This window comes from Labeo rohita, chromosome 1 (assembly GCF_022985175.1).
Source record: "Labeo rohita strain BAU-BD-2019 chromosome 1, IGBB_LRoh.1.0, whole genome shotgun sequence".
NCBI lineage: Eukaryota > Metazoa > Chordata > Actinopteri > Cypriniformes > Cyprinidae > Labeo > Labeo rohita.
In genome coordinates, this window is record NC_066869.1 from 17,410,443 (window position 1) to 17,432,952 (window position 22,510).

Below are 22,510 nucleotides of genomic sequence, written 5' to 3' on the forward strand. Positions count from 1 at the left end.
CGCACCTGGTACAACATTTCATTTGCAACATGAAACTCTCAGATGTGAATCTTGTGAAACACAAGTCCTGATAAAAGAGCTCAAACAGTTGTAGAAGCAAGCTAAAATCTCACATTTGCTTTTGTTAACACCATTAGTTATGTTTAGTGTATGTGGTATGTCACTTTCTAACACAATAGAGCTTCAACCTTTTTTTAGCGCCACTTACCATTTCATTTCTGTACTGCTGCAATATATACAACAACCTATGTAAAGAAATGTAGCCAGATTCACATTCATCGATTTTGGGTTAAACATGCTTTTAGTGCCATTCACTGGACATTTCACTTTTAAAGTACTCATCTTTCTGGAAAGTGATATTACGTGTGATATTTTGCAGGAATGTCAATGAGCATGGGTTCATAGTGCATGATTTGTAAACTAATACGTTTTGATGTTTGCATCATATACTCTGTTCCATATGTATGGCTTTTCTGATGGAGTAAACTTGCTCGGTAGCGCACCTGGAACAACATTGCATTGGAAGGCGCAACGCAACATTTTGCTGGAATGTCACCACTGGTTCGTTTTTTCAATGAGCTGGGTTGGTTTTGGGAAGGAAAGCAGAGGGTGCTTGGCTAACAGAGCTAGTTTTAGGTTAGGCAAGTCATTTCTGGATTGTAAAATCATTATTGCAGGTCAAATTCTCAATTAATAACGACTTATTTTATCATGATTCCTTGCACAATACTGTTATAACCTCGAAACACTTTTGGAATAGTGCCTGATTTGTAAACGAACACATTTTGGTGTTCGCATCAAATACTTAAAACATCAGATGTAAATGTAAATAAACTTGCAGCTGGTGCAACATTGCATTTTCAACACGAAAAATTCAAATGTGAACCATATGAAACAAGCCACAATAAAAAAAAAAGCTGAAATAGTTGTGAAGCAAGCTAAAATCTCTCATTTGCTTTTGGTAACACTGTAAGTTAGGTTTAGTGTAAGTGGTACATAATTTTTAAACATGATACAGCGTTAAGCTTTTAAGTACTGCTCACCATTTTATTTCTGAACTACTCTGATATATACAACAGCCAATGTAATGAAATATAGCCAGATTCACATTCATCGTTTTAAGATTAAACACGCTTTTAGTGCCACTCTCTAGTCATTTCACTTTTAAAGCAAAACTTTCTGGAAAATAATATTACGTGCAAGAAGCAACGTAATATTTTGCAGAAATGTCACCACTGGCTTGTTTTTCCAATGAGCCTGGGTTGGTTTTGGGAAGAAAATAAGAGGGTGCTTGGCTAACAGAGTTTGTTTTAGGTTAGGAAACTCATTTCTGAATGGTAAAATCATGATTACATGTCAGATTATCGATTAATGATGACTTATTTTAGTACAATTCCTTGCACAATGCTGTTAAAACCTCAGAACATTTTTTCTGTAGTATTTTGATGTTTACATCAAATGCTCTGTTCTATACGTATAGTTTTTCTGATGTCGTAAACTTGCTCGGTAGCACACCTGGTACAACATTGCATTTGCCACATGAAACGCTTAGATTCTTGTGAAACAAGCCACAATGAAAGCGCTCAAATAGTTGTGAAGCAAGCTAAAATCTCACTTTTGCTTTTGGTAACACTGTAAATTAGGTTTAGTGTAAGTGGTACATAATTTTCAAACACGATACAGCGCTAAGCTTTTAAGTGCTGCTCACCATTTCAACTGCTTTGATACATACAACAACCAAAGTAATGAAATACAGCCAGATTCACATTCATTGATTTCGTATAAAACACGCTTTTAGTGCCACTTACTGGTCATTTCACTTTTAAAGCAGAACTTTCTGGAAAATAATATTACGTGCAAGATGCAACGTAATATAATTTTTCAGAAATATCGCCACATGCACGTTTTTTCCAATGAGGTTGGTTTTGGGAAGGAAAGCAGAGGGTGCTTAGCTATAACAGAGCTGGTTTTAGGTTAGGAAAGTCATTTTTGGATGGTAAAACTCTTTCTGGGAAAATTCAGAAAGAGGGTTACCAGCTGGTCATTGGTCTTTAGCGTTTAGTGCCGACTGGTTGAAGAAGTGGTTCTTTCTTGGAAAGGTTGTTGAACTGAACAGTGTCCATTTTGTCTCCCTATTTCCCGAACTCTTGCTTTTCCCTCTTTCCTCTGGATTTTCTGCAGGCCCTCAGCCAGCTTGAGTTCTGCACAATGAAATTTCTTTTAAACCACATCTGAGGGGCTCTAGAGGCAGGCTTGGCCAGACCTGCTTATAAAATCCTAAATGGACATGCTTCTTTTCAATCGGCACCGCCTCTCTGCAAATATGAATAGAAAGACCTAAGCCTATTATTTTTCTTCATAATAAAAGAGAGAACGGGGGGAGGCAGGTCCGTGCTATATCCTGCCGCCCCGGCCTGTGAAAACTCTGAGAGATTCTGGGGATAAATCGGCATGGCACCATCCGACCCGGGTTCCTGTGGTCAGCCGGGGTGTCCGGCCACTTCCTGGTCGGGTTGCGAGAAAGTGTTTTTAGTTTAATACACCATTGAGCCGGGTTGGGAACGGGGTGGCGCAGCCTGTGATCTCAAACCACCTGGAAGGATTTGAATGGCCTTGAGTGGCGGTGAATCACTCTGCGTGACTTTTATTTAAGACCACGGAAAGCCAAAAGCACCAAACCCTCTGTTGGTTTATTAAAGGCAGCCACATTTTTGGAGAGCTGAATGTATTTTAAATTTGACATTTTATTTCTTTGCCTTTTTTCGGAAAAGTGGATGTTGTGCCTCGGGGGCCCCTGCAAATTGGCACGGCAGTCTCGAGGTTCCCTGCTGGAATTTTAGCTTCATGCAATGCACCGAGATGGCAGTTTATTAAGAAGTTGAGAGAAATGGGCTTTGACAGCTGCGACTGAGAGGACCTAAAAGAGGCCCCGATCGAATAAGGTGGAACGCAAAGTGCCAACTGCCACTTTTCATGGCTGCCGTAAGTCGAAGACCCCGTATTGACGTACCGGAGAGTCGTGGTGTCTTTTGTATGATGCTTGTATGGACTCCTTAGCTTGAACTGTTTTAAGTTTTTCCTCCAGTCCTTGGTATCTCTCTTTCTCCTTTACTCGGAGACAGAGACTAGGGGCTTAAATGAAAAATATGCCTGCCTCTTATCTCTCTCCCAGAGGAAAAGCCAATAAGAGCTGAGAGGCGTAAAATGAAGAGGGGGTAAGGATGCTATCATGCAGTCTTCCAGTGAGGGCCTTTCTCAGTAGCTGCTGCCCCCCAGTCACATATTTGTAGTGAGGCCGAGTCAGGGATAAGGTTTCCTTAAGGTAGGATAAGACCCTTTTTAAAACTACTCGTCCAGATTAGCCGTCACCTCTGACCATAAATTGAACCCGTGTTTAAACCACATACTGGACTGAACTATTAAACGGCTATTTTATTTTATTTTATTATTTTATTTTATTTTATTTTATTGCTTTGTAAAACATCAAAGCAAATGTTTTGTTTTTAATTTATTAACTTTTTTTTTCTTCATACAACACCAATGGATTTAATTTATTTTATTTTATTTTATTTTATTGCTTTGTAAAACATCAAAGCAAATGGATTGTTTTTTAATTTATTAACATTTTAATTTTTTTTTGTATACAACACTAATGGATTTTGTTTTATTATTATTTTTTTTTTTTACTGATTTGTAAAACATCAAAACATGTTATTTTTATTTATTTACATTATATTTTCTGTATACACATAGGATTTTTATTATTTTATTTTATTTTATTGCTTTGTAAAACGTCAAAGCAAATGTTTTGTTTTTAATTTATTAACTTTTTTTGTATACAACACCAATGGATTTTTTTATTTTATTTTAATTAATTAATTAATTATTTATTTATTTATTATTGTTTTGTAATACATCAGATCAGATGTTCTATTGTTTTTCACTTTTTGTTTTATTGTTTCTGTATACGACATCAAATTATTTTTTGTTTTATTTTATTTTATTTTTTTTTTTGTTTTTTATCCATCATTGATTACAGGTCTTATCATTCAAACAATCATGGGTTTTAGGTGTTGGTCAACATTTCTGTGGCCAGAATCTGACCAATCATAATTCGTCTCAGTATGGCTCATGAATATCAATTAGGCACATAACATTCGCCGAGTACCAACTGCCCATTTGTATGATTGACTGCAGATGTGACTGGTTGGCAGAAACTTGTTCTTGGTCTCAAAGCGGATATTTCAGCTGGATACAATTTGTTTCTTTTACACTGAAGTAAAGCAAAGTTTTTAAAATATATATGTTTAAGTTATTATTGCCCTAAAAGCAGGGCGGAATAACCTTTGGAAAGTGGTTAATTATAATAGTTGCTACACCCCTACTTGATTTTGCCAAATACGACACGCTCTTGGATCAACATCCTTGTTGGTCTTGGAACAACATTCCCAGCATATTTTAGGGATTCGCACAGGGCTTGGGGTTGGAATAACATTACAAACCTAACATTTGCATTGGGTTTATAGGGTTTGGGTTAGGGTTAGGACTATGTTTGTTTTTACAGGATCCAAGAGCATGTCCTACATCTGTCATTTTCAAAAGCATTTAGCAATACAGAAATATACAATTGTGTATCACCAGCTTACTCACAAGAATCCCAGAAATGCCTTGGAAAATGTAGGCGTTTCGGACATGTTTGGAAACTCTGAGTGTTGTTGAAAGTTATCAAAGCACAGATCTTTCCAGAGAATGCCATTCATATCATCATCGTCGTCCTCCTCGGCTTCTGTCCCATGTCTGGGAGACTCCAAAATAACGCCCCCTCCCAAATGCTCACACACACACTCCTCCCGCCCCATGGTTTTACAGCAGTACGTCTGCTGAGGAAATGGCACCGTACACCTGCCTCTCTGGCCAATTAGCTGGTCGGAAACAGCAACCTTTGCTCCCAAATTAGGACAAACCGCTCATTCATGCCTGTGGGAGTTTTGCCTGTGGCACGGGTGGGCCGCTTCATACCCGTCTCGCCTGTATTGAACACTCAATACAGCTGAACCTTAACAACAGCATGCAATCAATAACTGATTTTTTTGCACATTTTTCTTTCTAATTGATTTCATGTTTATTTATGTATTTAGATTGATTTCATAGGACATTTTTAATCAATTTGTTTACAGTTTGATTGGATCATAAGCTGCTTTTTAAGTCTTCCTGGGAATTTCCCACTCACAATGAACAATTGTAATGTGCCTTCAAGTGACTTTGGTCAAAATAAATCAGATTTATTAGGTAATTTCTTTGCTCTTCCTAACAAATACAGGACACTTAGTGCTAGTTCAGTTAAATGAAGGGCGAAGGATGTGCATTAAATGTGCATCTCATTGTTCTCATGCTACCACATAGTTTTATCGTCTTGTAAACTGGCTAAATCATATTTTTCGGGCAAGTTTTATTGCTGTTTTTCATCAAAGCTACACCAGTGTTATTTTAGTATTGGAGATATTATTGTAGTTTTTATTAATATATTGAATGGGATTCTATTTTTTTTTATCGTTTCTGTTCTTATTTACATAGTTTTAGTAATTTTGTTGCTTTGTATCTTTTTAATATGTCTATATAGTTTTATTAATTTTTATTTTTGTTTTAGTACAAAGTTAAACTAATTGAAAATGAGATGTTGCAACTAGATGCAAAAAATTAAGTTTTTAATATTTTAAATTAACTTATTTCAAGTAATGAAAATGTTTTCGTGGTTTTAATGTTGGTTTCAGTTTAGTTAATTATAACGGGTGTTACACCAGTGCGTACAAACTAAATTATATAGTCAAAATTGATGATCACAGCTTCTGACTAGTACCTAATTGTTTTTTTTTTTTTTTTTTTTTTTTTGTTTTAATTTATTAACAGTGTTTTATTTTTTTCTGTTTGATTTATTTATTTATTTTCTTCAGCTGGACATTAATCTTCAACATTTAGTGCTGATTGGTTTCAGCTTAGTTAACTATAACAACCAGGAGTTACACCAATGCATACGAACTAAATTATATAGTCAAAATTCATGATTACAGCTTATGACTAGTATCTATTATTTTATTGTAAAAGCAATTATTGTTTTTACTTTAGTAACTTAGTTTTTTAACAACCATATAACATACATATATATATATATATATATATATAAATATATAAATATATATATAATATATATATATATATAAATAAATATATATATATATATATATATATATATATATATATATATATATATATATATATATATATATATATATATATAATATAATATAATATAATATATATATATATATATATTATTATTATTATTATTATTATTATTATTATTATTATTATTATTATTATTATTATTATTATTATTATTATTATTATATTTATTTTTTTTTTTTTTTATTTATTTTTTATTTTTTTTTTCAGCTGAACATGACTCTTCAACCTTTAGTGCTGATTCAACCAGGAGTTACACAAATGCATACAAACTAAATTATATAGTCGGAATTCAAGATTACAAGCTTATGACTACTACCAAATTAGTTTCCACCTTGATTCTTTAATTGATCCAAAGCCCCCAACTTTGACTTTAGGCTAAATGAAATTGCAAAGTCATAAGACAGAAATACATCATCTGTAGGCCAGGTAAAGGAGAAGCTCATCAATTATCTGAAAAATTGCTACATGTTCTTGAACACTGTGTACTTGATGTGCTTTTGTGGTGTGCTGAGCATTGCTTTGTGAGTCAGCTCAGATGTGTGTGTGTGTGTGTGTGTGTGTGTGTGTGTGTGTTGAGTTCGCTGCTGACGTGATTAACCCTGCTTAGTTCCACCGCAGACGGTCGGGGCTCTGTAATGAACTCCCTTATTCACTGGCTAATGATTCCCTTTGATCTTCAGCCCCGAGACCTCTGGTCTGCCTCTGCCCTGTGGCGTTCCCTCCCTCCCTCCCTGTTTCTCATTCTCTCCTCCTCTAACCCACACTCTGTCTCTCCCAACCCCCTTCTTCATTCGTTTCTGCCCCAAAACACTGCAGCACACAATCCACACATCATCACTAGTAAGGTGCTCAACTTTGGTGGCTCGTTGCCCATTCTGAATGCCTCGGTCACGTTTGATGTTACAATATCAGTTTTTCCCTCTGTGTTTTGCAGTCAAATAAGGTGCCGGTGGTCCAGCCGTCCCATGCCGTTCACCCTCTCACTCCTCTGATCACATACAGCGATGAGCACTTCGCCCCTGGCCCACATTCGGGACACCACCCACAGGACATCAACTCCAAGCAAGGTAAACGCATGCAAACCGCACAAATGCGCTACTGTCCAATGCAAACTATTAAAGTCCCCATGAAAGTTTTTTCATCTTTTAGTATGAATATGTTAGCCGTAAGGTTAACTATAAGATAAAATTCGCATTTACAAGATGTAAGTATTCAGAGTTTACATGGATCACTGATTTTGATGACATCATTGTGCACTTCAGCTTCTCATCAAACATTCTGTCCAATCAAATGCTCTCTAAAATCCAAAGTGCCCCGCCCACTACACTATAAATAGACGCTGAATCTGTGGCTGAAATCATTCTCTCACAGAGTTAGTGTTTTCTGTAGGGTGAATGGCATGTAGTGCACTATATAGGGGATAGGGAATAATTCAGACATTGTAAATATGCTTTCCATTGGTGCGAAAGAAGTCTGGTTTTGCGTTTGCTGCAGCGCACACAGTCTGCTCTTGTCCAGAGACACCATAGTGAGAGTCGACGCAGACTACAAAATGTTTCTGGGCCCATTTGAATTCTAGGCACAATGCTATATTTTATAGCAATATGGATGAGATTGTGGCTGTCATGCGCTGTCAAATGCAGTTTTACAGAGCTCAACAGCTCAAGCTGTGATTATAAACGAAACACTGTTGGCTTTTTAAGAAAGGGGTGGGGCTGCTTGATATGTCCCACCCTGTCTTCCTGTTCAGTTGTAATTACGTCAACATATGCAATAACCCTGTGTGTTTCAGAGCACTTCAATGGACCAGTGGAAGTCATTGAAAATCATATTTTATACACTATCAGTCAAAAGTTTTTTTTAATGTTTTTTTTTAATGTCTCTTCTGCTCACCAAGCCTGCATTTATTTGATCCAAAGAACCGCAAAAACAGTAAAATTTTGAAATATTTTTACTATTTAAAATAACTGTTTTCTATTTGAATATATTTTAAAATGTAATTTATTCCTGTGATCAAAGCTAAATTTTCAGCATCATTACTCCAGTCTTCAGTGTCACATGATCTTTCAGAAATCATTCTAATATGCTGATTTGCTGTTTAAGAAACATTTATTATTATTATTATCAATATTTAAAACAGTTGAGTACATTTTTATTTAGGATTTTTTGATGAATAGAAAGATTCAAAGATCAGCATTTACCTGAAATAAAAAGCTTTTGTAACATTATACACTATACTGTTCAAAAGCTTATTTAGCAAGGATGCTTTAAATTGATCAAAAATGATGATGATAACTTTTATAATGTTACAAAAGATTTCTATTTCAGATAAATGCTGATTTGATTGAATTAAAATTTTGGCTCTGATATTATTGGTTAATGTTGTTTTTTTTTTTTTTTTTTTTAATTTGTAGCAAAAAATAGTGTATATATATATATATATATATATATATATATATATATATATATATTTATTTATTTATTTATTTATTTATTTATTTTTTATTTTTAGTGTACATCCATGAAAAAGAAAATAGTTTTGGATAGGCTGAAAAAGTTAGTTTTTTATTTTATAATTTTATAAATAATTTAAAAACAAAGGGAAACCTTTTCAGCCTTTTCAAAATGGATTCAGTTTTATTTTCATGTTCTCCCTTAAAGAGCCATTTTCATTTCACCCAAAATGAAAAATCTGTCAAACTACTACATCCTCACGTGTTTTCAAACCTCTACGACTTTTATCTATGTAACGTAATGTAATCTATTTTGACAAATGACGTTGTTTCTTGTTAACATAATCAAAGTCAACGGTGACCAAAACTGGTTGGTTACCAACTTCCCTCATAATATATTCTTTTATGCCGATTTAGATCTGACAGAATGTTTATTTTGGGTGAACTTTTCCGTTAAGTCTGTTGCTATGTGTTGTAATGTTATTTCCTGCTGTTTTTGAGCACTCTTTCTCTATTATCGCTGATCCGGAGAGACATTAACTATATACTTGCACTTAATAAGCTAACAGCTCATTCTCACTAGAATCCCATTTCCCCCGAGTCAGTCAGAAGAGGTGGGGTTAAAGTTTAAAAGGGGCGGGGAGATTTTTGGCAGGCGTCGTTGCACGCGAACCCAACTCCATATGTGCTCCTTCCGGCTAACGCTCACCTCTGTGGCGACCAGCGAGGGAGAGGGCAGACAGGATGTGATGAAGCAGAGGAGGTCTGGAGAGCTATAAATAGCCTGAACGAGGCTGCACGCCACGAGCAGATTGGCCAATGATCCAAAACTTGCTCATACACAAACACAAACATGGAGTCACTTATTCATCAGACATTATACGCTGAGGGCGTACATAAAGAAAATGTGAGAGATTAGCCTTTTCAAGATGTGCAGTGTTTCATGATTCAGTCCTTTTACTTTGCACACAAAGTTGGCATTAAATCAAAATGGACTTTGTTTACCTCTATTGTGCACATTGTCAAAGAAAACACAAAGTGTTTATCTTAAACTCTGCCTCTGAAATGATTTCCCTTTTCCGCTGATGTCACTTAGGCTGCGCCGGAGGATAAAATGATGTTAGCCAGTAGTTAACGTGGTAATTCAATACCCACTTTAGTCTTTTGCTCCACGTGAAACAATGGAGAGAAAAATGACCAGTTTGAGATGCAGGGGTTGTTTTTAAACTGCATGTTCTTGCTGTGTGTGTATACATCCCTAGGGCTTTGTTGTCGTACACTGTCGCCCCTTTGACAGTTTAATTTAGCCCTAGGGCCTTACTTCACATTTTCCCTCGTAGATTTAAGTCTTTCTACACAAACACAGTCTTGACCTTGGTGTGAATGTGTGCGTGTGTGAGCGTGCATGCGTGTGTCTGGAGCGAAGTTGAGAAGCTTAGTACCGCAGGCCAACTGACATCCATAAGCAGCGTGAATCATATCAGCAGGGCTTATTAGAACAGCGCAAAAGCATTCCTAATTATCCCGTGATCCGCTTATGCACCGCACCGGACCGTAGGGCCCGACTGTGCAGCACACATTGATGCCACACTGCTGCTCTCCAGATGTGTCTGTCTCACACTAACACACGCCAATGTCGTTTTCTCCTCCGCTTCTTCTTGAATCCCCAAGCAGGTATGCCCAGGCATCATCCTGGACCGGACATTCCCAATTTCTACCCCCTTTCCCCTGGGGGAGTTGGACAGATGACCCCTCCGCTGGGATGGTGAGTGCACACATGGCCAAACGGTTATAATTAAGAGTACGCTTTTGCCCGACAGCCGTGAAACGAATGCTTTTGAATGCTCATCAGCGGATCAGGTTGTTTTGGAGCTATTTGTGTGAAGTTAGCATTTTATTTTATTTTATTTTATTTTATTGTAGCATTTTATTTTTTATATAGTCACCACCATATATATATATATATATATATATATATATATATATATATATATATATATATATATATATATATATATATATATATATACACTTTATTTTAGTTATTATGGTGAGTAGGCCATACAGTCCAGAAGACTATTTTTATTTTTTTGTTGTTATTAGGCCATGCAGTCAGTTTAATTTAGTTTAGTTTTTGGTTTTGTTTTGTTATTTTGGTGGTAAGGCCATGCAGTCTAGAAGACTTATTTTATTTTATTTTTTATATTTTATTTTATTTTATTTTATTTTATTTTATTTTATTTTATTTTATTTTATTTTATTTTATTTTTTTTTTTTTTTTTTTTTTTTAAGCTGTTAGGCCATTTTATAATATTTCAGATAAATTTGTTTGGGTGATTAGCGTATTTATTTTATTTTATTTTATTTCAGTTTATTTATTTTATTTGTTTTTTTGATTTTAGGCCATGTTTTTATTTTATTTTATTTTATTTTATTTTATTTTATTTTATTTTATTTTATGAGCATGAATCTTCATAAGGTTAAGATATAACAACTACTAATGTGTACTAACGCATTAACCCACACACATTGTTTCGCTATCAGGTTCTCTCATCACATGGTACCAGGCCCTCCTGGACCTCATGCCACGGGAATCCCCCATCCCGCCATTGTCAACCCGCAGGTGAAACACGAACCGCAGCACGACACAGACCTGATGCACATGTGAGTATCCCATTTAGTAAGCTGCTAGATTTCAACAGCATGCAAAAAAGGCAATTTGCATGTTTGTTCCTTGATGGCACATATTTACATCATTACAGGCCAACATTAGAGATGTTCTGTTTCAATTTATTTGTAATGGTTAATATGAGATACCTAATTTATTTAGAAAAAAATAGTATACATTTTTATTTTCATCATTTTAGTATTGGATTTTTTTTTTTTTTTTGTGATTTTGACCATTATAAGCCATGCAGTTGGTTTGAGGTATCAGGCCCAGGTCACCAATAGGAGTAAAATACTGGGAGTCGTAGGGCTTGGGAGTCATAGAGTTGGAAGGGAATATGAAGGTTTGGTTGCCATTACTGGTGAAGTAATCTCTTTGCATGAAAGCACCCAACTGGACATAATTAAAAGCCGCCGCTAGCTTTTCGGCACTGGCTCCCAGATTGTTCTCTCATGCAGCTTTGCGATTGGCGGCTGGAATCAGACGTTCGGCGCTCTCACACTCCATGGCGTCGCTGTGGCAGCCGCTTTCGCGCCACCCTCTGAGCGTTTTTCCCCTTTGTATTGCCCTGTATCACTTAATAATTCTTCCCCCTCTTTTTTAACTCCAGGAAACCTCAGCACGAGCAGAGAAAAGAGCAGGAGCCCAAAAGACCTCACATCAAGAAACCTCTAAACGCTTTCATGCTGTATATGAAAGAGATGCGCGCCAACGTGGTGGCCGAATGCACGCTGAAGGAGAGCGCCGCGATCAATCAGATACTCGGGCGGAGGGTACGTATGTGATTCGCGGGACCTCTTTCACAAAGGGGTCTATTGTAGTTAGCACTTCTGTCTAACTCAGTTTTACAAGTACACCAACACACAAGCCGACAGCTCAGAAATCAGAGCAGGTAGCGACTTGTGTATTCCTCCATGTTGGAATTGGAAAAAGAGGAACTGTTAAACATATTTAATGCTTTAACCAAAGCCTCTGCGGTTTGAGGCGGCTAGCCACAGCAAAGAACCGTTTTGCGGCAGAGTGGGGTAATTGCACCCTGACATGGTTTGAAGTAAAGCGCCGCTAAATTGGAACCAGTGTTTTGATATGAAATCAAAGTTTTGTGTTTTTTTTTCTTCTTCCCTTCTCTCATCGCTGCATATGTTAATCTCTTCATCATGTTCCATTCCACCCCCAGGCACGCGTGCACATGCACTCGCACACATTTATGCGCGCACACACACACACACACACACGCAACGTTTGAGAGTTAACAAGGATTTTTAGCCAAACGCCAGCACGCGTCTCTTTGGAAGGAACTTAAAAGTGCATGTCAGTAATTGACTACTTTTTCTCCCCCCCCCCTCTAATCTCCCTCTGCACCGAACAGTGGCATGCTTTATCTCGGGAAGAGCAAGCTAAGTATTACGAATTAGCCCGCAAGGAACGGCAGCTCCATATGCAGCTTTACCCAGGATGGTCTGCCAGAGACAATTATGTAAGTGTCCACACTAACACACTGCCTGAGAGTTGTCATGTGTTGATTGCATGAAAGTAAATACAATGCTTGTCTTTAAAAGTGAAAATATATGCATATTCACTACTGTGGAAGACATGATTCACAAGCTCTATTGTTTGCTTAGTAGTCCAAATGTATATCTTATAAAAAACTGTTGTAAAAAGAGTTTCAGAAGAGGTTGCTCTTTCTGGAATGTCTAAAGGCCTATTTACATAAAGTCTGAAGGGACCGAATGATATTACAACATATTAACTATTATAGAGTAAAATATTCCCAAGTTAGATAATTACATTTCTCTGATACCTTTAATTTTTGGGTGAACTGTCCCTTTAAATTAAGTTCTGTCATAATTTACTCATTTATTTTGAAGAATGTTTGTAGCCAAACAGTTGAAGGTAGCCAATGACTTTCACAGTGTTTTTTTCTATACTATGGAAGTTAATGGATGCCGTCAATTTTTTGGTGACCGACATTCTTCAAAATATTGTCTTTTGTGTTCAGCAGTTTCTTTCTTGTGTTGAACACAAAAATAAGATATTTTGAAAAATGTTGGTAACCAAACAGTTGATGGTAGCCATTGACTTCCATAATATTTTTTTCCTCAATGGGTACCGCAGTTGTTTGGTTACAACATTTTTCAAAATCTCATCTTTGGTGTTCAACAGAAGAAAGAGACTCTGTTGAACACAAAATATGAGATTTTAAAGAATGTTGTAACCAAAAAAAAAAAAAAGATTTTGAAGAATATTGATAACCAAACAGTTGACGGTAGCCATTGACTTCCATAGTAATTTTTTCCATACTATGTAAGTCAATGAGTACTATCAATTGTTTGGTTCCCAAGATTCTTGAAAATATCATCTTCTGTGTTTGACAGCGTTTCTTTTTTCTGTTAAACACAAAAATAAGATTTTTTTTGAAGAATGTTGGTAACCAAACATAGTGGGGTTTTTTTCCATACTATGGAAGTCAATGGGTACCATCAGTTGTTTGGATACCAACGTTCTTCAAAATATTATCTTTTGTGTTCAACAGTTTATTTCTTGTGTTGAACACAAAAATAAGACATTTTGAAGAATGTGTAACCAAACAGTTGATGGTAGTTGTTGACTTTAGTTGTATTTTGTTTCATACCATGAAAGGCAATTGTTTCGTTACAACATTCTTCAGAATTTTGTATTTTGTGTTCAACAGAGTTTCTTTTTTTTGTTGAACACAAAAATATTTTGAAGAATGATGGTAACCAAACATTTGATGGCCATTGGCTTCCGTAGTATTTTTTTCCATACTATGGACGTCAATATGTACTGTCAGTTGTTTGGTTACCAACATTCTTCAAAATATCATCTTATGTGTTTAACAAAGTTTCTTTCTTCTGTTGAACGCACAAAATATATATATTTTGAGGAATTTGGGTAACCAAACATTTTGTTAACCATTGACTTCCATAGTATTTTTTTACCCCATGCTATGGAAGTCAATGGGTACCGTCAATTGTTTGGTTATCAGCATTCTACAAAATATCTTTTGTGTTCAATAGAGTTTCTTTCTTGTATTGAACACAAAAATAAGATATTTTGAAGAATGTTGGTAGCCAAAAAGTCGATGGTACCCATTGACTTCAGTAGTATTTTTTTTTTCCATACTATTTATGTCAATGGGTACCATCAATTGTTTGGTTAACAGCATTCCTCAGAATATCGTCTTTTGTGTTCAACAAAGAAAAAAGAAATTCCCAAATGTGTGAAACAACTTTAGGGTGAGTAAATGATGACACAATTTTTGGGGTGAACTATCCCTTTAAGTAACAATTTGTTGTATTTCTTAATTAAAAATACATTGGGCTTTATTCATAAGCCATAAGCAGCACAAATTTGAGTAAATTGCTTGTAAAAAAAAGTAAACTATTGTATTGTATGTAACCGTTTACATACAGTTCGTTGATTTATAGACTGCTTGAGTTTATAAATGCACTTCCTGAAACACGAGACTAAATTTTTGAGTAAATCATTTTTAAAAACTTGCGTAAATTGTTGCATTGAAAGCAGTACTTCACTTAAGAATTGTTTTATGACTGTAAATTGTTAGTAAAAATGTTCCTTCATAAATTGCATTGAATGTGACAGTTTTCATAAGAATGATCTTATGAACACAATTTTTCTGCTTGTTTCATAAATGAGGCTCATTTTTATATAACAATAAATTGTATGTATATTGTATTGAATCCGGTCATTATATTAGATAATTTTAGAAATGATTTACTCATTTCTCTTCTGCTTATGGTATATGAATGTCAATTACATCTTTTCCTAAGCATTTTATTGAGCCAGAAGTTTAAATGTGATGTGAATGGCCATTAAAAGCAGGTTTTCCAGAACCATTTCCCCAATATTATTCAATTTATACAATAATTCGTTGAGTTTGTACAAATGTGGCAGGTATCAAGGCAGTCAGTTAGCTTGTAGAATTCACATCCAAAATGTATGTTGCGATGACAACTTGGGACGCCTAAGTTTTAACCGGCATAAATCTCGCTCGATATGAAGCGCCAGGATGTGATGCTAAAACTAAAACCTGGCTTTCACACTAATCACCAAATGGAAAGGCAACAGGGCTAAAAAGAAACACTTCAAAGACAGATGAACTTTCATCTCCACTTATATATTAGTGGTGGGAGCACACTTGTATTTAATAGTGCTAAGGATTCTGAGCGTATCCCTGCACTGTCATAGACATTTCTACTGCTCTGGGCTTCTTGGTTCTGTCAGCCAGGGCTAGAATACACAGATTAGTGACTGAATAAGTGGATTATCAGACTTTACAGCAGGCAACCAAAGCGTGGCTCATATTGGACTGCAAAATGACAGTGCGGCGCTATCTATACCTATAGTCATCCTGCCAGGGGATTTTGGGTAAGCTACAAATCCTAAAGCAGTCCAGACTTCTCACTCTAGAGGAGTGTTTGTCGTGTCAATTGGAGCAGGGGCAGATGTTTTATTCTTGTTTAACTTTCTGATTGGTGATTAGGCCATGGAATCCAGAAGAATTAGAAAAGGAGTATTTTATTTTCTTTTTCTTTACTTTACTTTACTTTATTTTGTGATTAGATTATGCAATCCAGAAGAACTAGGAAGGAGTATTTTATTTTATTTATTTATTTATTTTATCACTTCATAAATGGTAGAAATATCATGCATTTGTGGTGCTGCTCTAATATTTAAAAAACAAATAATAATTTATTTTATTAATAAATATAATGTAAATAAAATAAGGTCCAGTAGTTTTTCCTAGTTAAAAAAATAAATAAAATAAAATGAATAAAAATTTTAAATAAATAAAATGAAACACAATAATAAAATAAAATGAAACACAATAATAAAATAAAATGAAAATAAAGGTCTAATATTTATTTTTTAATCACTTCATTAATGACAGATATGTCATACTTTTGAGGTGGCGCTCAAAATATAGGACCTTTTATTTTATTTATTTATTTTTTTCATTTATTTTATTTTATTTATTATTTTATTTTTTATTTTGGTGATTAGCTCATGCCGTCTAGAAGAACTACGAAGGAGTATTGGACCTTTATTTTATTTTATTTTATTTTTTTCATTTATTTTATTTTATTTATTTATTATTTTATTTTTTATTTTGGTGATGAGATCATGCTGTCCAGAAGAACTAGGAAGGAGTATTGGACCTTTATTTAATTTAATTTAATTTAATTTTATTGTATTTAATTTAATTTAATTTTTTTTATTTATTTATTTATTTTTAACACTTCATAAATGGCAGAAATGTCATGCATTTGTGGTGGCACTCTAATATTTATAAAATAAATATTATTTTATTTTATTAATAAATACAAATAAAATAAAATAAGGTCCAATACCCCTTCCTAGTTCTTCTGGATGGCATGATCTAATCACCAAAATAAAATAAAATAAAATTAAATTAAATAAATGAAAATATAGTTCTAATATTTATTTATTTATTTATTTATTTTTATCACTTCATTAGTGGCAGATATGTCATACTTCTGAGGTGATGCTCAAAATATTGGACCTTTATTTTTATTTTATTATTTTTGGTGATTGGATTATGCAATCCTGAAGAATTAGGAAGGATTTTATTTGATTTTATTTTACTCCTAAAGGGCAGAAATGTGATGCTTTTGTGATGTCACTTTAAATACTCCTCTGGCTATTTTTCAGGGAAAGAAAAAGAAGCGGAAGAGGGAAAAGATCCAGGAACCTGCTTCAGGTAAGGCTCCTAAACCTCCTGTCCCTGCTGTAGTTTGTCCTGTTTCATTAATGTACGCACTAACTTAGCTTTATGTGACTTAGTTTGTGAATATGGTGGTAAGTGGTTAATGTTGGGATGCCGCATTCTTAATTCGCTTTCACACAGTCATTTTCAATCATAAAAGGATGTTTTTATAGTCAACATGAACGTTTATGAATTCAAGTCTTTGTTGGCTGCCTGAAAATCCACAAGTCTGCGGTTTTACTGTTCTGTATATTTCTTTAATTTGTAAAGTTGAAACATTATGAACAGTACACCCTCCCCACCACTCCATCTTTCCATCTTCTCCTCACAATTAAGTCTTTAGGATTAGTCTGTTTTAAAATCCCCATGCTGATTTATAAATGCATTAGTTATGTGTGCTTGTACATTTAACAATTCAGTCTAGATGATTTAATTAGAGCTGTGTATAATGGAATAGTTCACACAAAAATGAAAATTCTGACTTTTTTTCTTTCATGGAACAGAAAAGGTGAATTTTTAAGAAACGAGAGCTATCCAAAACCATCCGTATGACTAATGTGTGAGTGAATCTGTCCAATCATTTAATCCAGTTCACAACCTGAATGATTCGTTCAGCACGTTATTCAGAATTTCTGCCTTTCTGTTCAGTGGAAGGAAGAAAATCATAAAGGTTTTGAAACGACATAAGTAAATGATGACAGAATGGTCATTATTGGATGAACTGTTCCTTTAGTGAACAATGTTGATGTGTTAAATAGGCCAGCGAACCCTGTTTGTTGGCCCTACATTGACAACTAAGACCAGAGATGGACTTATGTGTTATTTGGAGGCACATCCTGGTAATTAAAAGCTACGATTTCCTGCAGGTACAGGCCAGAGAATGAAAACGGCGTACATCTGAACAATGGTAAGAGCCTCTTCCATACCTCTGGTCTGATTGAGTCATGATGTGGTAAACTCCCTATTTACTAATGTGGTTCTTAGCAATCCGAAAAACACGAGACTAATCCTAAAGGCCCACTTTGAGTTCACCAGTCAGCCATTCGCTGTTGTTTGTCGTGTGTGTGTGTGTGTGTTTTGCTAACATTACAGGGTTTCCTCTTGAACAATTCACTGATGAATTGTTGTGACAAGTCATTTTTCTTTCCTAACTGTGTTTAAGGACTCCATTACATCCCTTTTCCTGTAGACTGATGTGCGGCTTGTGGCATTGGGTGGCGCGTTAGTATTTTCAGACGAACTGCGCTTTTTTATCAAGAACAGTTTGCAAGCATACCATTTGTTTGAAAGATCACAGAACGGCATAATCTCGACAAAGTCGGCTCAGAACATCGAGTCCACGCTATCAGGTTTCTTTCCTCATTCATTTCTTCCATCTTTAATATTTGGCTTGCAGCATCAACATACAATCCTGTGGCTCATGGCCATGTTGGACTGGGGCTTTTTTCAGTTTTTCGAGAACATTTGGAAACTGGGATGGTATTGAAAGAGTCGACCCAGATGTAAGCTAACTCTTCTAGCATTCACCCATATGGCCCCCATGTGTTATCTAGCCAACCCTGTGAATGAACGAAGCCCTTGCCAGCATATTTGGCGTGCGCTGTGCTTTTTAATTTTCTAGCGATTAAACTAGCAACTGGCCTGAAAAGAAGTTCGTTCTCTAAACAAAGACGACAATCATCTCAGGTGAAAGTCGATGAGAAATTTCAGCATCAAGGACAGTAGTATGCAAGGGAATACATCTATTTTCTCCTCGTCTTAAGTCACCCCACATCCTGTTATTCCGCTTCTTTTTGCCACGAAAGCTGCGCAGATGTGACAAATCTGGGCCTACCCAAAAACCTACAAGACAAAGGTTTTACGGTTGATCAGTTCACTACCCTGTGGCTCCAGAACACAAATTGGACTGTTTCGCACTCTTTCTTTTTTTTTTTTTTTTTTCTGTGGGCTGCAATAGCTTTGAAAACGCAGCTAAAAGGCGCTTTATCTTCGATCCAATAATTAGCGGTGCCAAGTGAACTGCGGATAGACGCCCCAACTGATTCATCGTGGCAGCCTTAAACTAATATAAATAAAACAGAAAATATTGCCACTGCTTGTCAATTTATTCAGATCTGGCAGACTGAGAAACGTCAAATTTATCTTTATTATTTATTGGCCTTCCAGTGTGCAATTTACAACAAAAAAAAATCTTATTTTTGATAATATGATCAAGATTTTCCAGTTAAAATATCCAATTAAAAGAACCTAAAACAAGAGATTTTTTTTTTTATTATTATTATTATTGTTATTATTATTTCAGAGAGAATGTGTCTTAATATTTCATTTTAATACAAAGTACACATGTATTAATGGATAGGATAATCGATAGGATCATAAAAATTAAAAATCCAGACTTACAGTTAAAATATCCAATTAAAAGACCCTAAAACAAGAGATGTTATTTTTTTAATTGTTTTTGTTTATTTTTTAATTTTTAGAAAGAGAATGTGTCTTTTAATATTTCATTTTAATACAAAGTACACATGTATTAACGGATAGGATAATCGATAGGATCATAAGATCATACCTAAAAAATAAAAAATAAAAATAAAAAAAATACAGATTTACAGTTAAAATATCCTGTTAAAAGACCCTAAAACAAGAGATTTCTTTTTTATTTTTTGGAGAGAGAATTTGTCTTTTAATATTCTGTTTTAAGACAAATACGCTTGTATTAAATATACTCTACCATTTGAAAGTTTGGGATCGGTACGTTTTTTTTTTTTTTTTAAATGTTTAAGACATCTCTGATATTCACCAAGGTTGCATGTATTTGATAAAAATACAGTAAACCAGTAATATTGTAAATTATTATTGGAATTTAAAATAGCTGTTTTCTATTTGAATATATTTTAAAATGTAATTTATTCATGTGATCAAAGCTGAAATTTCATTACTCCAGTCTTCAGTGTTACATGATCCTTCAGAAATCATTCTAATATGCTGATTTGGTGCTCAAGAAACATTCTTATTATCAACAATAAAAAGTGCTGCTTAATATTGCTTAATATTTGATCCAAAATACAGCAAAAATAGTAAAATGTTGAAATATTTTAATAATATAGTTTTCTATTGGAATATATTTTAAAATGTAATTATTCCTGTGATTTTAAAGCTGAATTTTTAGCATCATTACTCCTGTCATATGATCCTACAGAAATTATTCTGTATATATATGTATGTGTGTATGTATGTATGCATTAAAAACAGCTGAGTAGAATTTTTTCAGGTTTCTTTGATGAATAGGAAGTTCAGAAAAACAGCATTTATCTGAAATGTCTTTTTTATTACTTTTGATTAAAAATGACTAAATAAAAGTATTAATTTCTATAATTTCTTTCTATTCAAAGAATCCTGAAAAAGAAAGTTCTCAACTGTTGATGATAATGATGATGACAATAAATGTTTCTTGAAGAGCAAATCAGCATATTAGAATGATTTCTGAAGGATCATGTGACACTGAAGACTGGAGTAATGATGCTAAAATTGAACTTTGATCACAGGAATAAAATAAATGTTAAAATATATTCAAACAGAAAGCAGGTTTTTTTAAATGGTAAAAATATTTCCGAATTTTGTTGTTTTTGCTGTATTTTGGATCAAATAAATGCAAAACATTTTAAAAAACATTAAAAATCTTTTGACTGGTAGTGTATTGGACGGACATTTATTATGTATGTGTAAGGCTTTTGCTCCTATTAGTTTTGAAATGGAACATGGGGGATTTCTTAGGGGGAAAAAAAAATGTAATTTGAGGTAATTTCATGGGTGTTTTCACCATTTTATTTTAGGTATGAAGGACAGGTTAGGTCCTATTTTCACATGCCTCATGACACATAATCCATGAAATAAAAATGCACATTGGAATAATTTCAGGTTATAGAATTTTCTTCCTCGCACATCCCGCTTTTCCTGCTCATAGAACATTTCCACATCCTCCTCTTGTTCTCAACTGTGTCTTGTTTGTCAGATTTAGCTGTGAGAGCTTTTGTCTGACTAACCCTTGTGATTTGCAGACTTTGAGATTGTTATCTGAGCTGAGGCATACATGCCCTCCGGGCTGTTACTTTTTGGCCACTGTGCATTTTTTTCATTGGAAACGGGGAAAGCCGTGTAACAATGGTGGTCTTTTAATGAAAGCTGGCTCTGAAGATGCAGTCTTAGTCATTCAAAGAAGCCAAGGTTGTGAATCACCACAGTCTGGCACATTTCAGCTTGCTGCTTTGTTGCCACCTGGACATTGACTCTGTGCTACGTTGACTGTTCTGCAGCCTTTCACTTTTGATTTTTATAGCAACTAGCGACAGCATTCTTCGCCCAAGTTTGATGTCGTTGGCAGGCCCTGTACCAGGTTTACCGTACTATTGGGAGCGGTCGGCCGAAGTTTTGAAAGCTTTCAGTGTTCCAGGGTTTGACAACAGAGAGAAACCTTTGGAGGTATGGGGTGCTTTGGAGTTCATGGCCTTCTCTCTGAAGAAAGTGCTGTTAGACAGCTGTGCCCGAATCGGGTCGTCTTTACCCAGCTCTGTCTCTGTGATGAGTGAGGCCAGAAGTCAGATGTCAGCCTTTGATGAAAAAGCATGAGAGAGAGAAACTAAAAGTCCCTTGTGTGCCGATGAGAGCGCCTTGTCTCTCTTCTTAATGTCCACTCTGCCTCAACCCCATGAATGGCAGAATAACTGATACCCTTTGTGTCTAAAAATCCTTTTCATTTGGGGTAAGCTGGAACTGTGTGCCTTGGGTTGCTCTAGCAGATTTGGATCGAAAAAGTTTGGACCTGAACTGGGGTTTGGTAAAAAACTTGTACCTAGAAAGAGTCAGGGTTGGGCAGGATTCAAAGAATTGGCTCCCTTTCAGTTACTGAGCTTAATTTGAATTGAATTGACAAGATCTCACAGGAAATGGAATTTGAATTTAAATGGAAAGAGGAAAAAAATGAATTTACACTAGGAAATCAGAAAGTGTTTTTCCACCCTGTTCCACAAAACTGAATTGATTAAATCTGACATATAATACACATTTTTAGAGGTGGCATTTCCAACTCCTGTCTGTCTGCAAGGCCATTAAACCTTCAAACTTCAACTGTTTTCAAACTTTTTTCCCCAACCAAAACTTTCAGACAAGAGCTTGTATTCTAATTTTTCTTGTACATTTTTTTTATTATTATTTATATAGCACATTTCATACACAGTGGCAATTCAGAGTGCTTTACAGAAAAATTATTTAAAAAAAAATAATAATAATAAATTAGTTAAGATCAAATAAGATTGTATGTTACAATTAATATTAAAATATTACTACAAGAAATATTCAGACGTAATTGTAATCGCTAAC

At 34.9% G+C, this 22,510-nt stretch overlaps 1 protein-coding gene across 4 annotated transcripts in view; it reads left to right on the forward strand.

The window, feature by feature from the left end:
- lef1 (lymphoid enhancer-binding factor 1) overlaps positions 1-22,510 on the forward strand; it is a 57,316-nt gene that overhangs the window by 26,218 nt on the left and 8,588 nt on the right. The window contains exons 4-10 of one of the 4 annotated variants that reach the window (XM_051118889.1): positions 7,178-7,310; positions 10,368-10,461; positions 11,241-11,360; positions 11,975-12,137; positions 12,734-12,841; positions 17,080-17,128; positions 18,001-18,041. In XM_051118889.1, coding sequence (XP_050974846.1) covers positions 7,178-7,310; positions 10,368-10,461; positions 11,241-11,360; positions 11,975-12,137; positions 12,734-12,841; positions 17,080-17,128; positions 18,001-18,035 — 702 coding nt within the window. In that variant the 3' untranslated portion in view covers positions 18,036-18,041. The remainder of the gene's footprint in view (positions 1-7,177; positions 7,311-10,367; positions 10,462-11,240; positions 11,361-11,974; positions 12,138-12,733; positions 12,842-17,079; positions 17,129-18,000; positions 18,042-22,510) is intronic. The other 3 variants (XM_051118897.1, XM_051118871.1, XM_051118880.1) reach the window with 3 other exon arrangements.